At 42.9% G+C, this 14,157-nt stretch overlaps 1 protein-coding gene across 2 annotated transcripts in view; it reads left to right on the top strand.

Annotated features, from left to right (window-relative positions):
* The window catches only part of CNTNAP2 (contactin associated protein like 2), a 1,940,687-nt gene extending 1,927,968 nt beyond the window's left edge, over positions 1–12,719 (top strand). For both annotated transcript variants that reach the window (XM_012806491.1, XM_012806492.1), the window contains 2 exons: positions 10,126–10,206; positions 12,371–12,719. In XM_012806491.1, coding sequence (XP_012661945.1) covers positions 10,126–10,206; positions 12,371–12,570 — 281 coding nt within the window. In that variant the 3' untranslated portion in view covers positions 12,571–12,719. The remainder of the gene's footprint in view (positions 1–10,125; positions 10,207–12,370) is intronic.
* The last annotated feature ends 1,438 nt before the right edge of the window (positions 12,720–14,157 follow it).

Raw genomic sequence — 14,157 nt, 5'->3', positions numbered from 1 at the left:
TTAGAATACCTAATACAATGTAAATAGCATATGAATAGTTATACTGTGTTTAGGGAATAAAGACAGAAAAATTCTGTACATGTTCAGTATGGGCACATTTGTCTTCCAAATATTCCTGATCCACGGTTGGTTGAATCCATGGATGGGGAGCCCACAGGTAACGGAAGTCACAGATATGGAAGCCGCAAACACGGAGGGCCAACTGCAGGATGCCACACAGCTGGGCTGCACAGCCCCCGCTCTGAGACTCGCTGATCTAGACTCTCAGGGCTCACCTTGAACTGCAATGAGATATGTGGACAGAGTCCTGGAGGAGGGGTCCAAAGACCTCGTCCTTGTTCTACTGACGCTGGCACCTGCCAACCATGCAGCTTTGACCTAATCCCCATCCATTCTGCATCTCAGCTTGTGGAACTAGATATTCGACAAAAGCCACATGTCACTTCTGCACAGTTCAGGATACCACAAACAAAGCAATCAGCCTTCAGAATGGGAGATTTTTGCATGTTATGAATCTGACAAAGGTCTGAGAACTAGAATCTACAGAGAACTCAAACAATAAGAAAAGAGCAAACAACCCCCTCTATACGTGGGCAAGAGACAAATGGCCAACAAACACATGAAAAAAAGCTCGTCTTTAATCATCAGAGAAATGCAAATCAACCACTCTGAGAAATCACCTAACTATAGTAAGATTAGCCCACATCACAAAGTCCCAAACTGCAAATGCTGGTGTGGATGTGGAGAGAAGGGGCCACGTCACTGCTGGTGGGACTGCAAGCTACTACAACCTTTATGGAAAAGTTTGATCCTCAAAGATCTAAAAGTTGACCTTCCATTTGATTCCACAATCCCATTACTAGGTATCTAACCAGAAGGACAAAACTCATTTTACCATGAAGATGTTTGCACAAGAATGTTTATTGCAGCCCAAGGCATAATTGGCAAGTCATGATCACCCAAATGCTGATCAACCCATGAATGGATCAACAAATTGTGATACATGTAAACCATGGAATGCTATTCAGCCATAAAGAAAGGTGGAGACTTTACATCTTTTATGTTTATCTGGATGAAGTTAAAACACATTCCTAGTAAAGTATCACAAGAATGGAAAAATATCCAAGGTACTCAATACTAATATGAAACCAAGATACATACAATTACATGTTCATATGAACAATAAAACAAATACAGTCTAGTGTGGGGGCAGGGGAAGGAGGCAGAAGGAGGGAGGGCATTTGGCAGTATCTCACCTACTTGGCACAAAGCAGGGTATATAGCACCCCCACCCCAGTGTGAGGGGCTCTTTACAACTGGAACTTTACCTTGAAAGTGAGAACAATGGGCCTGGCGCAGTGGCTCACGCCTGGTATTCTAGCACTCTGGGAGGCCAAGGCAGATGAATTGCTTGAGTTTATGAATTGAAGACCAGCCTGAGCAAAAGCAAGACCCTGTCTCTACTAAAAATAGAAAAACTGAAGCAAGAGGATTGCTTGAGCCCGAGTTGGAGGCTGCTATGAGCTATGAGGCCACAGCACTCTACCCAGGGCAACAGCTTGAGACTGTCTCAAAAAAAACCAAAAAAACAAAGAGAGAACAATGTAATCTAAAAATGTTTACCCTCATATTAATTTGAAATAAAAAACAGGTGTCACAATCTATACTCTAAGTGCCTGGGATAGCATCCAATAAGAACTGATTTATAAGCAATTACAACTAAACATTAAAGAAGGAAAAATTTGCCCACCTGAGAAACATATTTGTCTAACATGAAAATGGACATTAATGCCTTACCTTTATTTTATAGAGTACAAACAAAACTGAGTATTTTTTAATGAATTATTTCGAACTAAAATACTTGTTTATGTTAATCAGACTAAAGAATACAAAGTCAGGCTCGGCTCCTGTGGCTCAAGCGGCTGAGGCGCCAGCCACATGCACCTAAGGTGGCGGGTTCGAGTCCCCAGCCCGGGCCCGCCAAACAGCAATGATGGCTGCGGCCAAAGGATGGCCAGGCGTTGTGGCGGGCACCTGTGGTCCCAGCTACTTGGGAGGCGGAGGCGGGAGACTCGCTTGAGCCCAGGAGTTGGAGGTTGCTGTGAGCGTGATGCCATGGCCCTCTACCCAGGGGGACAGCTTGAGGCTCCGTCTCAGGAAAAAAAAAAAAAAAAAGAATACAAAGTCAGGCAGGGCACAGTGGCTCATGCCTATAATCCTAGCACTAGGGAAGGCTGAGGCAGGTGGATCACCTGAGCTCACAGGTTCCAGCCCAGCCTCAGCCAGAGCGAGACCCCCGTCTCTAAAAATAGCCGAGCATTGTGGCAGGTGCCTGTAGTCCCAGCTACTTGAGAGGCTGAGGCAAGAGAATCGCCTAAGCCCAAGAGTTTGAAGTTGCTGCAAGCTATGATGCCATGGTCCTCTACCAAGGGTGACAAAGTTAAAAAAAAATAAAAAATGCAAAGTCAGCCTAGTCTGGGCGCATTAGTAAGTCTTCTTCCTGAAAGACAATTGAGACAAGCCAAAAGTCAGCTGGGAAGCTGATGGAAGGTGGGAATATAGTAAAATCAATATTCATTCCATACTTTCGTATCAAAGTTGGTGTTATTTAAACAATCCAGACATATAACAGATAAGTTTATTCTGTTTCTTTCCATCCAATTACCCTCTTTTGGCCCTGGATCTTGGACAATCACACAAGCAGCTGCTGTTTTCCCTCTCCTTTAAGAAGCTGGAAGTATAATAAGGCTTGTTTAACTTCACAAGCCAGAAGCCAGAAATTCATACTCCTTTCCCCATTTAAAATGGGGCACTGTGGCTGACTGGCCACCTTTAGAAACTGAAGTGAAAGGTCTGAATGGGAGACTCAGGACTGGTCAGTACCGGACACATTCTGTCCTCCCTGCACGAAAACCTGCTGACCTTGAGAAATCTCTCCCCCTCTTCAAACTGATTAGCAGAATCCTCTCTTAAAATGAAACATCCTTTATACCTTCAGCATCTCAGTTGATAACTACTTGTTTTCATATCTATTCCCCAAAATATCAGTCAGTTGTGAATGGCTAAAACAAATTATTTAAGAAAAGTCATTTTCTACCATTTAACTCAGACTTGAAAAGAGAAAATAAAACGAAATAAAACACAAAGAAGCTGGACAAAAAAAGGTATATATACATCGTCTAGCCCAGAACCCACTGTGCAGTGTTGCCATTTAAGTTAAATTATAATTAATAGCAGCTGTTTTGTTGAAGTGTCTCAAATTATCACTTCAGATGCTGAATGAAGCTCCACTGGTTTCCATGGAGATATTTTCTCCAGGAGATGTCAAATACAATCTAATTTTTTTTTTCTCTAATACACAATAGCCTGGAGCTTCTAGCACCTTTCATTGTGGGGGGTTTTGTGTTAAGTAATTGTGATTTATTTTTATATGCACTTAAGTGCGTTTTATTTGCAATTGGTTTCTGAGCCTAAAGTCTATGGTTTTACATATTTTGAAACTTAGTAAATAAGAACCACAACCACCAAATTTATCTTCCATAGTAAAAGAAAAAAATGCTTATACCCCCACTTCTCCCTACCTACTCATTGGAAAGGATAAGAAATTGGAAGATAAAGAATTCAAAAAATTTTTTTTGAAGTTTTGGCTGGGGCTAGGCTTGAACCCACCTCCTCTGGTATACGGGGCTGGCGCCCTACTCCTTGAGCCACAGGTGCCACCTAAGAATTCAAATTTTTTAAAATATTCTGTTCCTTCATATCAGTTTCTATTACTTAAGTCCTTGCCTTGATAACTACTTTTATTTTTCACATCCTGTAAATGGAATCAAAATTATATTCCAACAATCACATTTTAAAGCACATTTAGAACTACCCTGGTTGCATGCTCGTCTCTGTAACAGCGGTACACCCATTCTCCATTCCATGTTGGACCCTTGAGGGGTTTATATCTGTTACCAAGGGAATGGTGGGTTTCTGTTCTTCCTCAGTGTGAGCTCAGTTCTTAAGTTTGCCACATTGCTCAGCTGATACTGTCATCACAAGGGATTATCCTTTGTCATATAAAATGTCTCTCATGCTCAGCTTTTGAAGATGAGGGCAGTCAGACAGCCCAGCAACCATAGGGAAAGCCAGTGGGCTAAACTTCTTGGTGGTCTTAAGACCGTGCAATGTTGACCATTTAATAGAACCAGTATAGACCAATAGCCTGTCATCAGAGACAGTTCTGCTTAGTGTTTAAGAAACAATTTCTGGAGCCAACTTCCCAGGTACAAATACCACTTCCTGGTCTTGCAACCTCAAATAAGTTTTTATCCTTCCAATGTGCCAACCTTGGGCGGCGCCTGTGGCTCAAAGAGTAGGGCGCCGGCCCCATATGCCGGAGGTGGTGGGTTCAAACCCAGCCCTGGCCAAAAACAAACAAACAAAAAAAAGCCAGTGTGCCAACCTCACCAGGGTCCACATGAGGATTAAGTGAGTTGATATGTGAAAAGGACTGAGAACAGTGCCTGGCTTATAGGCAGTGTAATTGCTGTTTTTTGAACAGCTTGTTCCTGAAACCTGAATTTTGTGTAAATTAACATGAAATTGTTGGCACTCCACAATAGAAGGGAAACACTGCTAGGTTGATTCCACCACAACTAACCACTTGATTTTCTGCTGTTTTTGCAACTTTGCCTTTGAAAGTTGTTCCATGGTCCTAGAAACACTGGACTAGGCCCTAGAAAGTTTTCTTTCTAAGAAACTTTTTTTGGAATATAATTTTGATTCCATTTACGGGGTGACTAATTTCACGTAATCCTAGAATTTAGAGTTTTACTACTCATCACATATAAGCAACCTGCGTGGTGATTTGGGACCTTTGTTGCCTAATGTTGGAGTTCAGAACTTGTCCCTGGCCCTCGAGTCCCAGCTGTCTCAGTTGCCAAGGGAAAGACCCCACACTTGCCTCCACTCAGCACGCAGACGTGTGAGGTGCTAATTACACTGTCATCTCGCTTTCATGGTAAAGTCTTTGAAGAATTTAGTAAAGAAAAGGGCAAAACACCTTTAGGAATGGAATGAAACATTCATATTTTACATTCCTTTTTGGGAAAGGGAAGTATACTTTTACTCCCTGGTTCAAATATACACGACTGTCCTACCGTTTCTGTATAATGATGGAGAACAACCCCAGGCCTGCTGTCACAAAGTATGTTTGTCGTTCCTTTTCATTTTCCCGAAAACGGAAGAAGGGAAAAAAAGGGAAAATGCACACGTGGTGAGCGCTTAGACTGCTTCTCATAACAGAAGACAAAGGCCGTGGCAGGGAAGAACGTCTGCGTGGAAGTGTGACTGTGGCAGTGTGTGGGTACACTTCAGCCCCGCGGTATCTCTGCCCGCTCTGTGGTGAGCAGAGCCGCAGTGCACCTCAGTGGGCTCTGAAGCCAGGGCCAGGCTGCTACTGAGCTGCTCCTGGGAGAAGACGGTCCCATCATCGGTTCTCCCCACAGTGTGTCCTTCCCAGCCTGCACTGGGCAGAAGGGGCAAGGGGAGCTAATCCCTGGGTGGTCCAGTGGAAACATGTCTGTGAATATGATCACGAGGATAACCAGAAGGACATGCAAGGGAAATACACACACTCTCATGAGACAGTAAATCAGAGCTGATGAATATCAGCACGTAGGGTCACTCAGGGATCCAGAAGGTGTATTGAATGCTGTCTTATTGGATGCAAATGTGATCTTGAGACCATTAATATCTAGTCTGTTTTGAATTAACACTGGAAATTTGGATCTACTCATAATCTTACCAAAATATAGGTTCCATGATATTACAACATTAAAATTGCTCAGCTTCCCCCAGCAAGCGGGGCAGGGAACCTGTGTGTTGGCAGCAGAGTGGCCCGTGGTGGCTCAGTCTTATCCTCCACGTCTCAGTGGCATCCGTTGGTTTCCGTTTTTCCCTACATGCATTTCCAAGAGGATGTTGGTATCCAGGGAAAAGGATGGTTGCAATAAAATATATCTATCAAAATAACAATTGCTCTGATTGCCAGAATAAAATGGCTTTGCCTCAAGGGAATAAGCACTCACATGCATCAGGACAGCCAGGCTTAAGTTATAAGTAAAGCCATGGAAATGGGGGTGCTTGTGCAAAGAGAAAAAAGAACGAGAATTTCGCCCTCGAGTCTCGTGAGTTTCTGTTGACCTGAGGGTTTCCACTGACTGTTTCTAACAGCGACAGTCTCTAGTGGATGAGGAATCATTACTGTCTGTATTCAGTACGTTCAGCCCTCTGGGAAGAGTAAGAATGCGCCTCACTTTAAGGATTTTACGCCTGCTTGGAAGACTTTATTATTCCTTAAGGCACACGGTGTTTCCACATCCCCTCAGCTTATTTTCGCTGTAGTTGTCATTGTTGTTTAGCAGGCCTGGGCCAGACTCAAACCCGCAGCCCCGGTGTATGTGGCCAGCGCCCTAACTACTGAGCTATGGGCGCCGAGCCTCCTACTAGACTGGCCTTAATTACCTCCTTGCTACTACAGTACAGGCCGTCCCCAGGTTACAAATACAAACAGTGTGAGTTGCATACAACTCGCACTTACCAATGGAGGCTATTACAGGTAATAGGTAAACGTACCTATTCCAACTGACAGACAAATTTAACTTAAGAACAAACCTATAGAAACTTTCTTGTTTGTACGCCGGGGACTGCCTGTCTTAGTGACTGGAACTGCAACGATAATTTAGACTGGCACTTACCCCGAGGTGGCTGAGTATACTTTCAGGAAAGAAGTAGGATTTGATGGACAAAGAGAAGTAAGGAAAGGCCGATGTCCAGACTGCCAGAGGGGGGAGCAAAGGCATGTGAACCTGAAGTGTCGGGAATCCACGTACCTAGAGTGCAGAGTGAGAAAAGAGACCGGGAGGGAAGGGCAGGAGAGAAATCCAGCCCAGGCAGGCTCCTGCCCAGGCCGGTGAGTTTGGGTTCACACCAGAGGCCGGCCTGGGGCCTTTCTAAATGTCCTCTCCTTATTCTCCGTGGGTCATCTCAGGTCATTTCTTCCACTCCTTCCACGCTTTCTTCTGCTGTTTATCAGTCACCTCCAGGGAGCCAGGGAGAGGCCGACCACTAATATCTCTAAGCATCTGTGTTTTTATGGAGTTTTGTGGCCAAGGATGCAGTGCGGTTAGGCCGGCTTTAGAGCAGAGAGAAACCACGCTGTGCTCTGCAGAAAAGCAAACCATTTCCTAGTATCATGACTCTCACATAATGACAGTAAATGACCATTGTAATCGTCACTATCCTTAATATACTTTGAAGGTTCATATTCGTCCGGAAGGGCGAGGGATGGAGGTTTCTGTGCTTATCAAATAGGAGACAAGCAATCTGACCTCCTCATGAAGTATCCAGTTGACTAGTAGGTATCTGCACCTGGGTGGGCGGCAGGCGCCTCAAACTCAGTACAACCAAAACAAAGCAGGTTTCTCTCCTTACCCCTAAAAGAGCTGCTCCTCCCTCGGCCTTGCCCCAGCCAAGCTGAACTGCCGTCCTCGGTCCACCTGTCTGTCTCTTCCTAACCCTGCAACAGCAGGACACGGAGAGTCACTAACTCTGGGATTAGCTCCACCAGGGTGCTAATTCCAGCTGGGCCACTCACTAGCTTGATACCAATATAGACAGACATGGACTAAATAGCATCCAGAGAAGAATAATGACAATGTCAAAATGTCTACAAGAGACACAAAATCAGATGGGCACCTTGACCCAAATATGAATGGTCCGAGTTCTCATCCTTGAAAGGCAGCTTTCAGCCTGGGAAGGGTGGCTTCTGTTGGAAGTATCCACATTGCTGGCCTCGCCTTGCTGTGCCTTGTGCTTGTGTGGGTTCGTGACTCAGCGTCATAACTATGGAGCACTTCCAGGCAATTCAGTGTGAATGGATAGATTCACAGTTCAAACCACATACCTACGTTAGTTTTGAGCATAGAAAGTAAACTCTTCAATGGTGCATGAAATGAACAGACCACATGGGCCAAAGCTGATTCTCATTCGTAACAGCTTTGACTGTTGTTCACTGTTTTCTGCAGCACTCAGAGTCCAACACATGGTAGGCACTCTACAAAGACCGTCAGGGAGTGAGGGATTAAATGAAGTTGTCACATCTGATGTAACATTCTTCCTAAGAGAAGGCTCAGCTTGAAAGAGAGCCAAGGTTTCCTATTATATATTTTTATGTAAACCAGTTTATTCACCTAGGATAATTTTATGATCAATCTAATCTCAGATGATAAGCCTATAAATTAAAGATCTTTGCATTCTTGGACTGGTCTTTGAAATCCTGAGTATCAATCCATGCTATCTATCCAGATAATGCTAAAGGAGAATGGGAGATGAGCTGATGGGGAAGCAGTTCACTGAACCGAAAGCTGGCTCTCCCCATTTCCCTGCCCATCTACCTGGATTTAGGATTGGACCAGATAAAAGAAGCAAGTAGCACCAGAGGTCTCTTTGGCACCTACCAGTTAAAGACTATGGAGAGGTGCAAAGCCATGAAGACTCAGAGTTCGGTTCTCTTTGATTGTACCTTTCTTAGTGTCCGTGGTTTTAATCAATGAACAGCTTTGAAAGACCCTGATAGGTGAGACAGTGTGGAGGATGTATATAGGAAGGAATGATTTTCCCTGTCCCGAACAGCAAGTCTAAGAGAGAAAGAATGAAAGCATATGTTCTAGCAGAATCCGCAATCTCCCCTTTGGCTGCCACAATTCCCAGGGAATCAGAGCAGATAAGCCTCCACCTGCTTTTTTCCACCATCCATGAGATTCTTGGAAGCTTATATGGTCCAGGAATGAATTCGCCTTAGAAAACTGAGTCCTCGGTGAGTTCACATTTAATTATACCAGATAGGCTCGGTGCCTGTGGCTCAAGCGTCTAAGGCGCCAGCCACATACTCCTGAGCTGGTGATTTCAAATCCAGCCCAGGCCTGCCAAACAACAATGACGCTGCAACCAAAAAAAACAGCCAGGCATTGTGGTGGGCGCCTGTGGTCCCAGCTACTTGGGAGGCAGAGACAGGAGAATCGCCTGAGCCCAGGAGTTGGAGGTTGCTGTGAACTGTGATGCCACGGCACTCTGCCCAGGGTGACAGCTTGAGGCTCAGTCTCAAAATAATAATAATAATAATAATCATACCCAATAACTTTCAACTTGTTAATATTTAATTCACACCATCCGTTAGCCACAGGTCTGCTATAGACTGAGGTGATCTGCTTTGGGAAAAGCTGCTTCTACCAAAAGATTTACCCTAACTTCTCCAATAGAAGTCCAGACACACATCTGAAATAGTTTTTGAAGCTGAATCAGTTTGTGAAGATGACAATACTCTGCCAACCTACAGAAAGGCTTCAGGATTTATTTGCCATTCTCGTGCTTAAAGTTTGTTCTTTCTTGGAGAAACATTTAATACAACTGATTCTTAATTTTTGTAATCAAGAAAAATAGCAAATATATTAAGCAGTTGATAGTCTCCTCAACGGTTACGAAATATTACCCCCTCACAAATTCCTGCGGGGCATGATGCTTTATTAAGCCAGGAAAAATACCAGTTTAAAGAAATGATTCCTTTTAAAACCTTCTAATACTGTCACCATCTCTCTCCTTATCTCTCTCCCCTCTCTTCTCTCCTCCTTGGTGCTGCTCTGCAGCCTCCCTCCCCCCACCAATAAAGACTTTTTGTACAAAAAAAAAAAAAAAAATACTGTCACCATAATACCCAATGCCACCCGTTGTGAATGGGAGGCAGATTTCTGCCAAATTCCAGAAGATATACTGTAATATGTAAGCTTGTCTGCCCATGGAACGGGAGCGGGCCAGCTCAGGGAGTCCTAAGATTCTCTGATGTTTATCCAAGTGAGCACAGTGTTGCCCCAGGCCTTGTGCAAAGAGGAATAGCAGCGACAGGGGTGGAGGTTGCTCTGACTCTTGTGGGAGAAAATAGCCAGATAAGTCCATCTGAAATGGAGATTTTAATTGGGAAAACGGGAAGCGTTGAAGAGTTGCATGAAGAAAGAGGTACCGAGTTATTGGGGGTCAATGGTATGCTTGACTCTTACAGCTGACTCTTGATTTCTTTCTATACAGCCAGCGCAGATTTTCCCTATAACCCAGGACAAGGCCAAGCTATACGAAATGGAGTCAACAGGAACTCGGCTATCATTGGAGGTAGGTGGTGTATAGAACAGCCTTGCCTGTGGCTGCTCACCTGCGGAAAGCAATAAATGATTTTCAGTAAAATAGTAGCCTAGAAAAAAACAAGTATTGTCTAGAGATGTTCACATTATTCATTCTGCCATTTATATAGAACTTAGGATGATATGGAGAAACTGTGGTTAAACATACCCTGGCTACTTTTTAATACAGACCTGTTTAAATTAAAATGAAAGAGAGGGGACGGTGGTGGTGAGCTAGACAGAATCAGAGTGTGTAAGTGAGCAGGAGTGGCCTTACGCAGGGCACGGCTTTATCGCCTGCAGTCTTTTTCACTCTCATGCGCTCCCATCCCAAATGGTCCAGGACAGCTCACAGTAAAACTGGGAAGGAATATACCGGTCTGGTTACAGTTATCTTAATAACAATTATCAGAAAATTAATAAGCCAGAGCATCTAAAAGGTTCCAGCCTTTTCTTCTTGCCATGGACAGTGGCAGAATAATTTGACTCTCCCAGGACAGTCCCACAGATTTGGGTCAATACTGATGCCCTGTTGCTGTTGCCGCCTTCTTTCCCTGCTCTTTCTGTCTTATTCCAAAAAGATGTTTGCTGCCTCTGAGTGTGGCTAATACTGCCAACTCATCAAGAACTTTAAACTCAGCCAATCAGCATGAGTTCACCAGTAAGTTTCTTTTTCTGCAGGAAGAAAGTAGACAATGCCTTTCTAAGAAATGTGACTATAAACTTAGAATACATTCAGAACTGTCCTTATATCATGTGGTTTTATTTTTTTATTTGCTTAGTGTGGTAAATCGTATTGCATTATTTTAAATAGTAAACCAACCTTGCATTCTTGTTCATCCTGACACCTTCCCTCCCTTCATCATAATACACTGTATTATATTTACACTTCTGGGTTCCATTTACTAAAATTCAATTAAGGAAGAATAGTCTTGTAACGTTCTTGTAATGTTTTAGTCTGGTTTTAGTGTCGGAATAATGCTGGTCTCATGAAATGAGTTGAGTTGGAGAGTGTTTCCTCTTCCTCTGTCTTAAGAAAGATGTGTATGATTATTTCCGTAGGTCATGTCTGTAAATCGTATTATTCAGGTTTTCCAAAGTCTTAACTGATTTTCTGTTCAATTGTTCTATCAATTACTGACGGAGTAGGTTAACATCACCACACTGTAATTGTGAATTGGACGAATTCTAAGTCCAGTTTCATCACTTTTTGCTTCATTTATTTTGTAGTTCTGTTAGGTGTGTACACATTTAGAATCATTATGTCTCCTTGATGAACTGACCCTTTTGCCTTTATGAAATGTTGGTCTTTATTTACTAATAGCCTTGTCCTTTGTCTTCAATAGAGCCATTCCACCTCTTTCTACACACACACAGTCTTCTCCCCCACTCCTGGTGAACACACACCAAGATATCTGTTATGCGATGTTCCTGTGTATGGCCTATTCTAGTAAAACATCTTCAGTAGGATCCTTCTGTAGTCCATATTAAACACCCTGGTTATTTGATGAGGTCTCTCCAGTGTTTTTGGTTGGAGTATAAACATTTCCCAGCTCTGTGTGAGTGCTAGAAATTGTTCTGCTTACAGCTCCGGAGCCATTTCTCTTTGGCCTTGTGGAATTTCATCCCTATACGTGCACATATTGGTATTCAGCCTCAGATTCAAAGAGACTTCTGTGCAGATTATTAGAGTATTTTCTATGCATAGCTCATGCTCTGGTGTGTGTGTGTCTCCCTCTCCCCTCGATTCAGAGAGACCTCTGTGATTTTATTGAGCTACCCCTCTCTACACTGCTGTCCCGAAATTACTGTCAGTAAGAAAACTAGGAAAAATGTAGGATTCATCTTTTTTGCTTCTCTTTTCTCAGACATCATGGTTCTCTTCTGCCTGCTGCCCAGTGTCCAAAAACTTGTTTCATATATTTTGCCCAGTATTTTATTTACTTTTGGCTGGAAGACAAGTTACTCCTGTTCATTTTATTACCCCTTCTTGAATGAAAACTGAAATCTTACTTCAATTTTATTGCCTTTATTATTTTGAAGTCTGTGTCTTATATAGGAGAGGGTAATGTCTGAGGGAACTATGGTGAAGTGGGGGGAAACTGTTGGCTATGTGAGATTTGTTTAATCTCCAGGGCTTCTCCTGTCTCCACCAGGGGTCATTGCCGTGGTGATCTTCACCATCCTCTGCACCTTGGTCTTCCTCATCCGATACATGTTCCGTCACAAGGGCACCTACCACACCAACGAAGCCAAGGGGGCAGAGTCAGCCGAGAGCGCGGACGCGGCCATTATGAACAACGACCCCAATTTCACAGAGACCATTGACGAAAGCAAAAAGGAATGGCTCATTTGAGGGGTGGCTATTTGGCCGTGGGATGGGGAGGAGGGGATTCTTAGGAGGGAAAGGGACAAAAGCACCCTGCTTCATACTCGTGAGCACACCCTTAAGATATCAGCACAAGCTGGGGAGGCAAGCAACAGAAGCTTCTTGAGACTGAGCACCACAGAAAAATACTTTTTAATATTTCTTTATAGCTGAGTTTCCCCTTCTGTATCAAAACAAAATAACACAAAAAATGCTTTTAGAGTTTAAGCAACGGTTGAAATTTGTAGGTACTATCTGTCTTATTTTGTGTGTGTTTAGAGGTGTTCTAAAACCCGTGGTAACAGGGCAAGTTTTCTACATTTTTAAGAGCCCTTAGAATGTGGATATTTTTTCTTGAGAAAAGCTGATGCACATACATGTGGCCCCCCCCCCCAACATTCTCTTCCTTTTGCTTATAGTCAACTTTTAATGGGCTGTTGTAGTAACTAGTTCGTGTTCATATATTTCTTTCAATGTCTTATAAATTGGAAAAGGAAAGAAAGGGACAAAGAACCAGTCATTTGCCAGTTTTCAAAGAGACCTGAATCTATGCTGGTTCTCTGGAGGGTTCCTGCCCAACACCAGTGGTTGAAGGAAGAGAGTGGGGGACGCCTGTGGTGCAGCAACGGGATCAATACAACCCGAGAGAAGCATTAAAGAACCAGGCAAAGTAGCTTAGGTTGGGGCCTTTGGTTTTATTTTTCACTGAATTCTACAAGATAATATCGTTCCATGTATGTAGTCTTAGACCCGTTTAATATCTGAACTATCAGCTACAATACCATGGTGACCAGCTGTTAGAATAAGATTTTCCTGTTTTACCTGCAACATACTGGATTTCTATGTGTATAAGCACCTCAGTGGGGAATTAGAGCCAGATGTCATGATTTGTTTGCTCTGTTTCTTTTATAGTTGTAGCAGAAGTACAGACACTTGCCAGTGAATGCATAAATTATGTTGCTCTTCATATTTTGCTTCTAACTTCTGGTTTTTACACCCCTGTAACAAAATCCTAGCAGACAGTGTCCTCTGACTGGACACAGTACAATAAAGCCAAGTTATTGTTGCTATTACTCTGGAATCATATGGAAAATGCTGCCACATTTTAAATCAACTACTCGCTTGGTGTTCCATCCAAAATAGACACAATGCGGTGATTCAGGGAACGTCTATGACAGATACGTTTGAACCTCAAGTTCATCACAAATCTTGGTAACTGATTGCTGCTTCTCAGAATGAACAAGTCTACTCAATCAAATATTAGTTTAATCAGAAACCTTGACTAACTTATTTCAGCAAATAACATTGATTTTATTTTAAAAATAATACAGTGTAAACAAATGGACAGTATTGGAACATCAAAATTTGATCTTTTATTACATAAAAGTTATTTCTAGAATGACTACCACTTATGGTTATTATACTTCAGGCCTCTTAGACTTAATAAGCCCTTCTTTAAAAAAAATCTTTAGATGCCAGAATTTTGAGGAACTAAATATGATCACACTTTCCTTTCCCTCTGGGAGGGGGGTAGGATGAAGTTTAAACGGTATGGATGCTATTTTTCTGATGTCC

Source organism: Otolemur garnettii, unplaced genomic scaffold (genome assembly GCF_000181295.1).
Source record: "Otolemur garnettii isolate 467f Iridium unplaced genomic scaffold, OtoGar3 scaffold00053, whole genome shotgun sequence".
Taxonomy (NCBI): Eukaryota; Metazoa; Chordata; class Mammalia; order Primates; family Galagidae; genus Otolemur; species Otolemur garnettii.
Note: the sequence above shows the minus strand (reverse complement) of the source record. Positions and strands in the feature narration are given on the sequence as shown.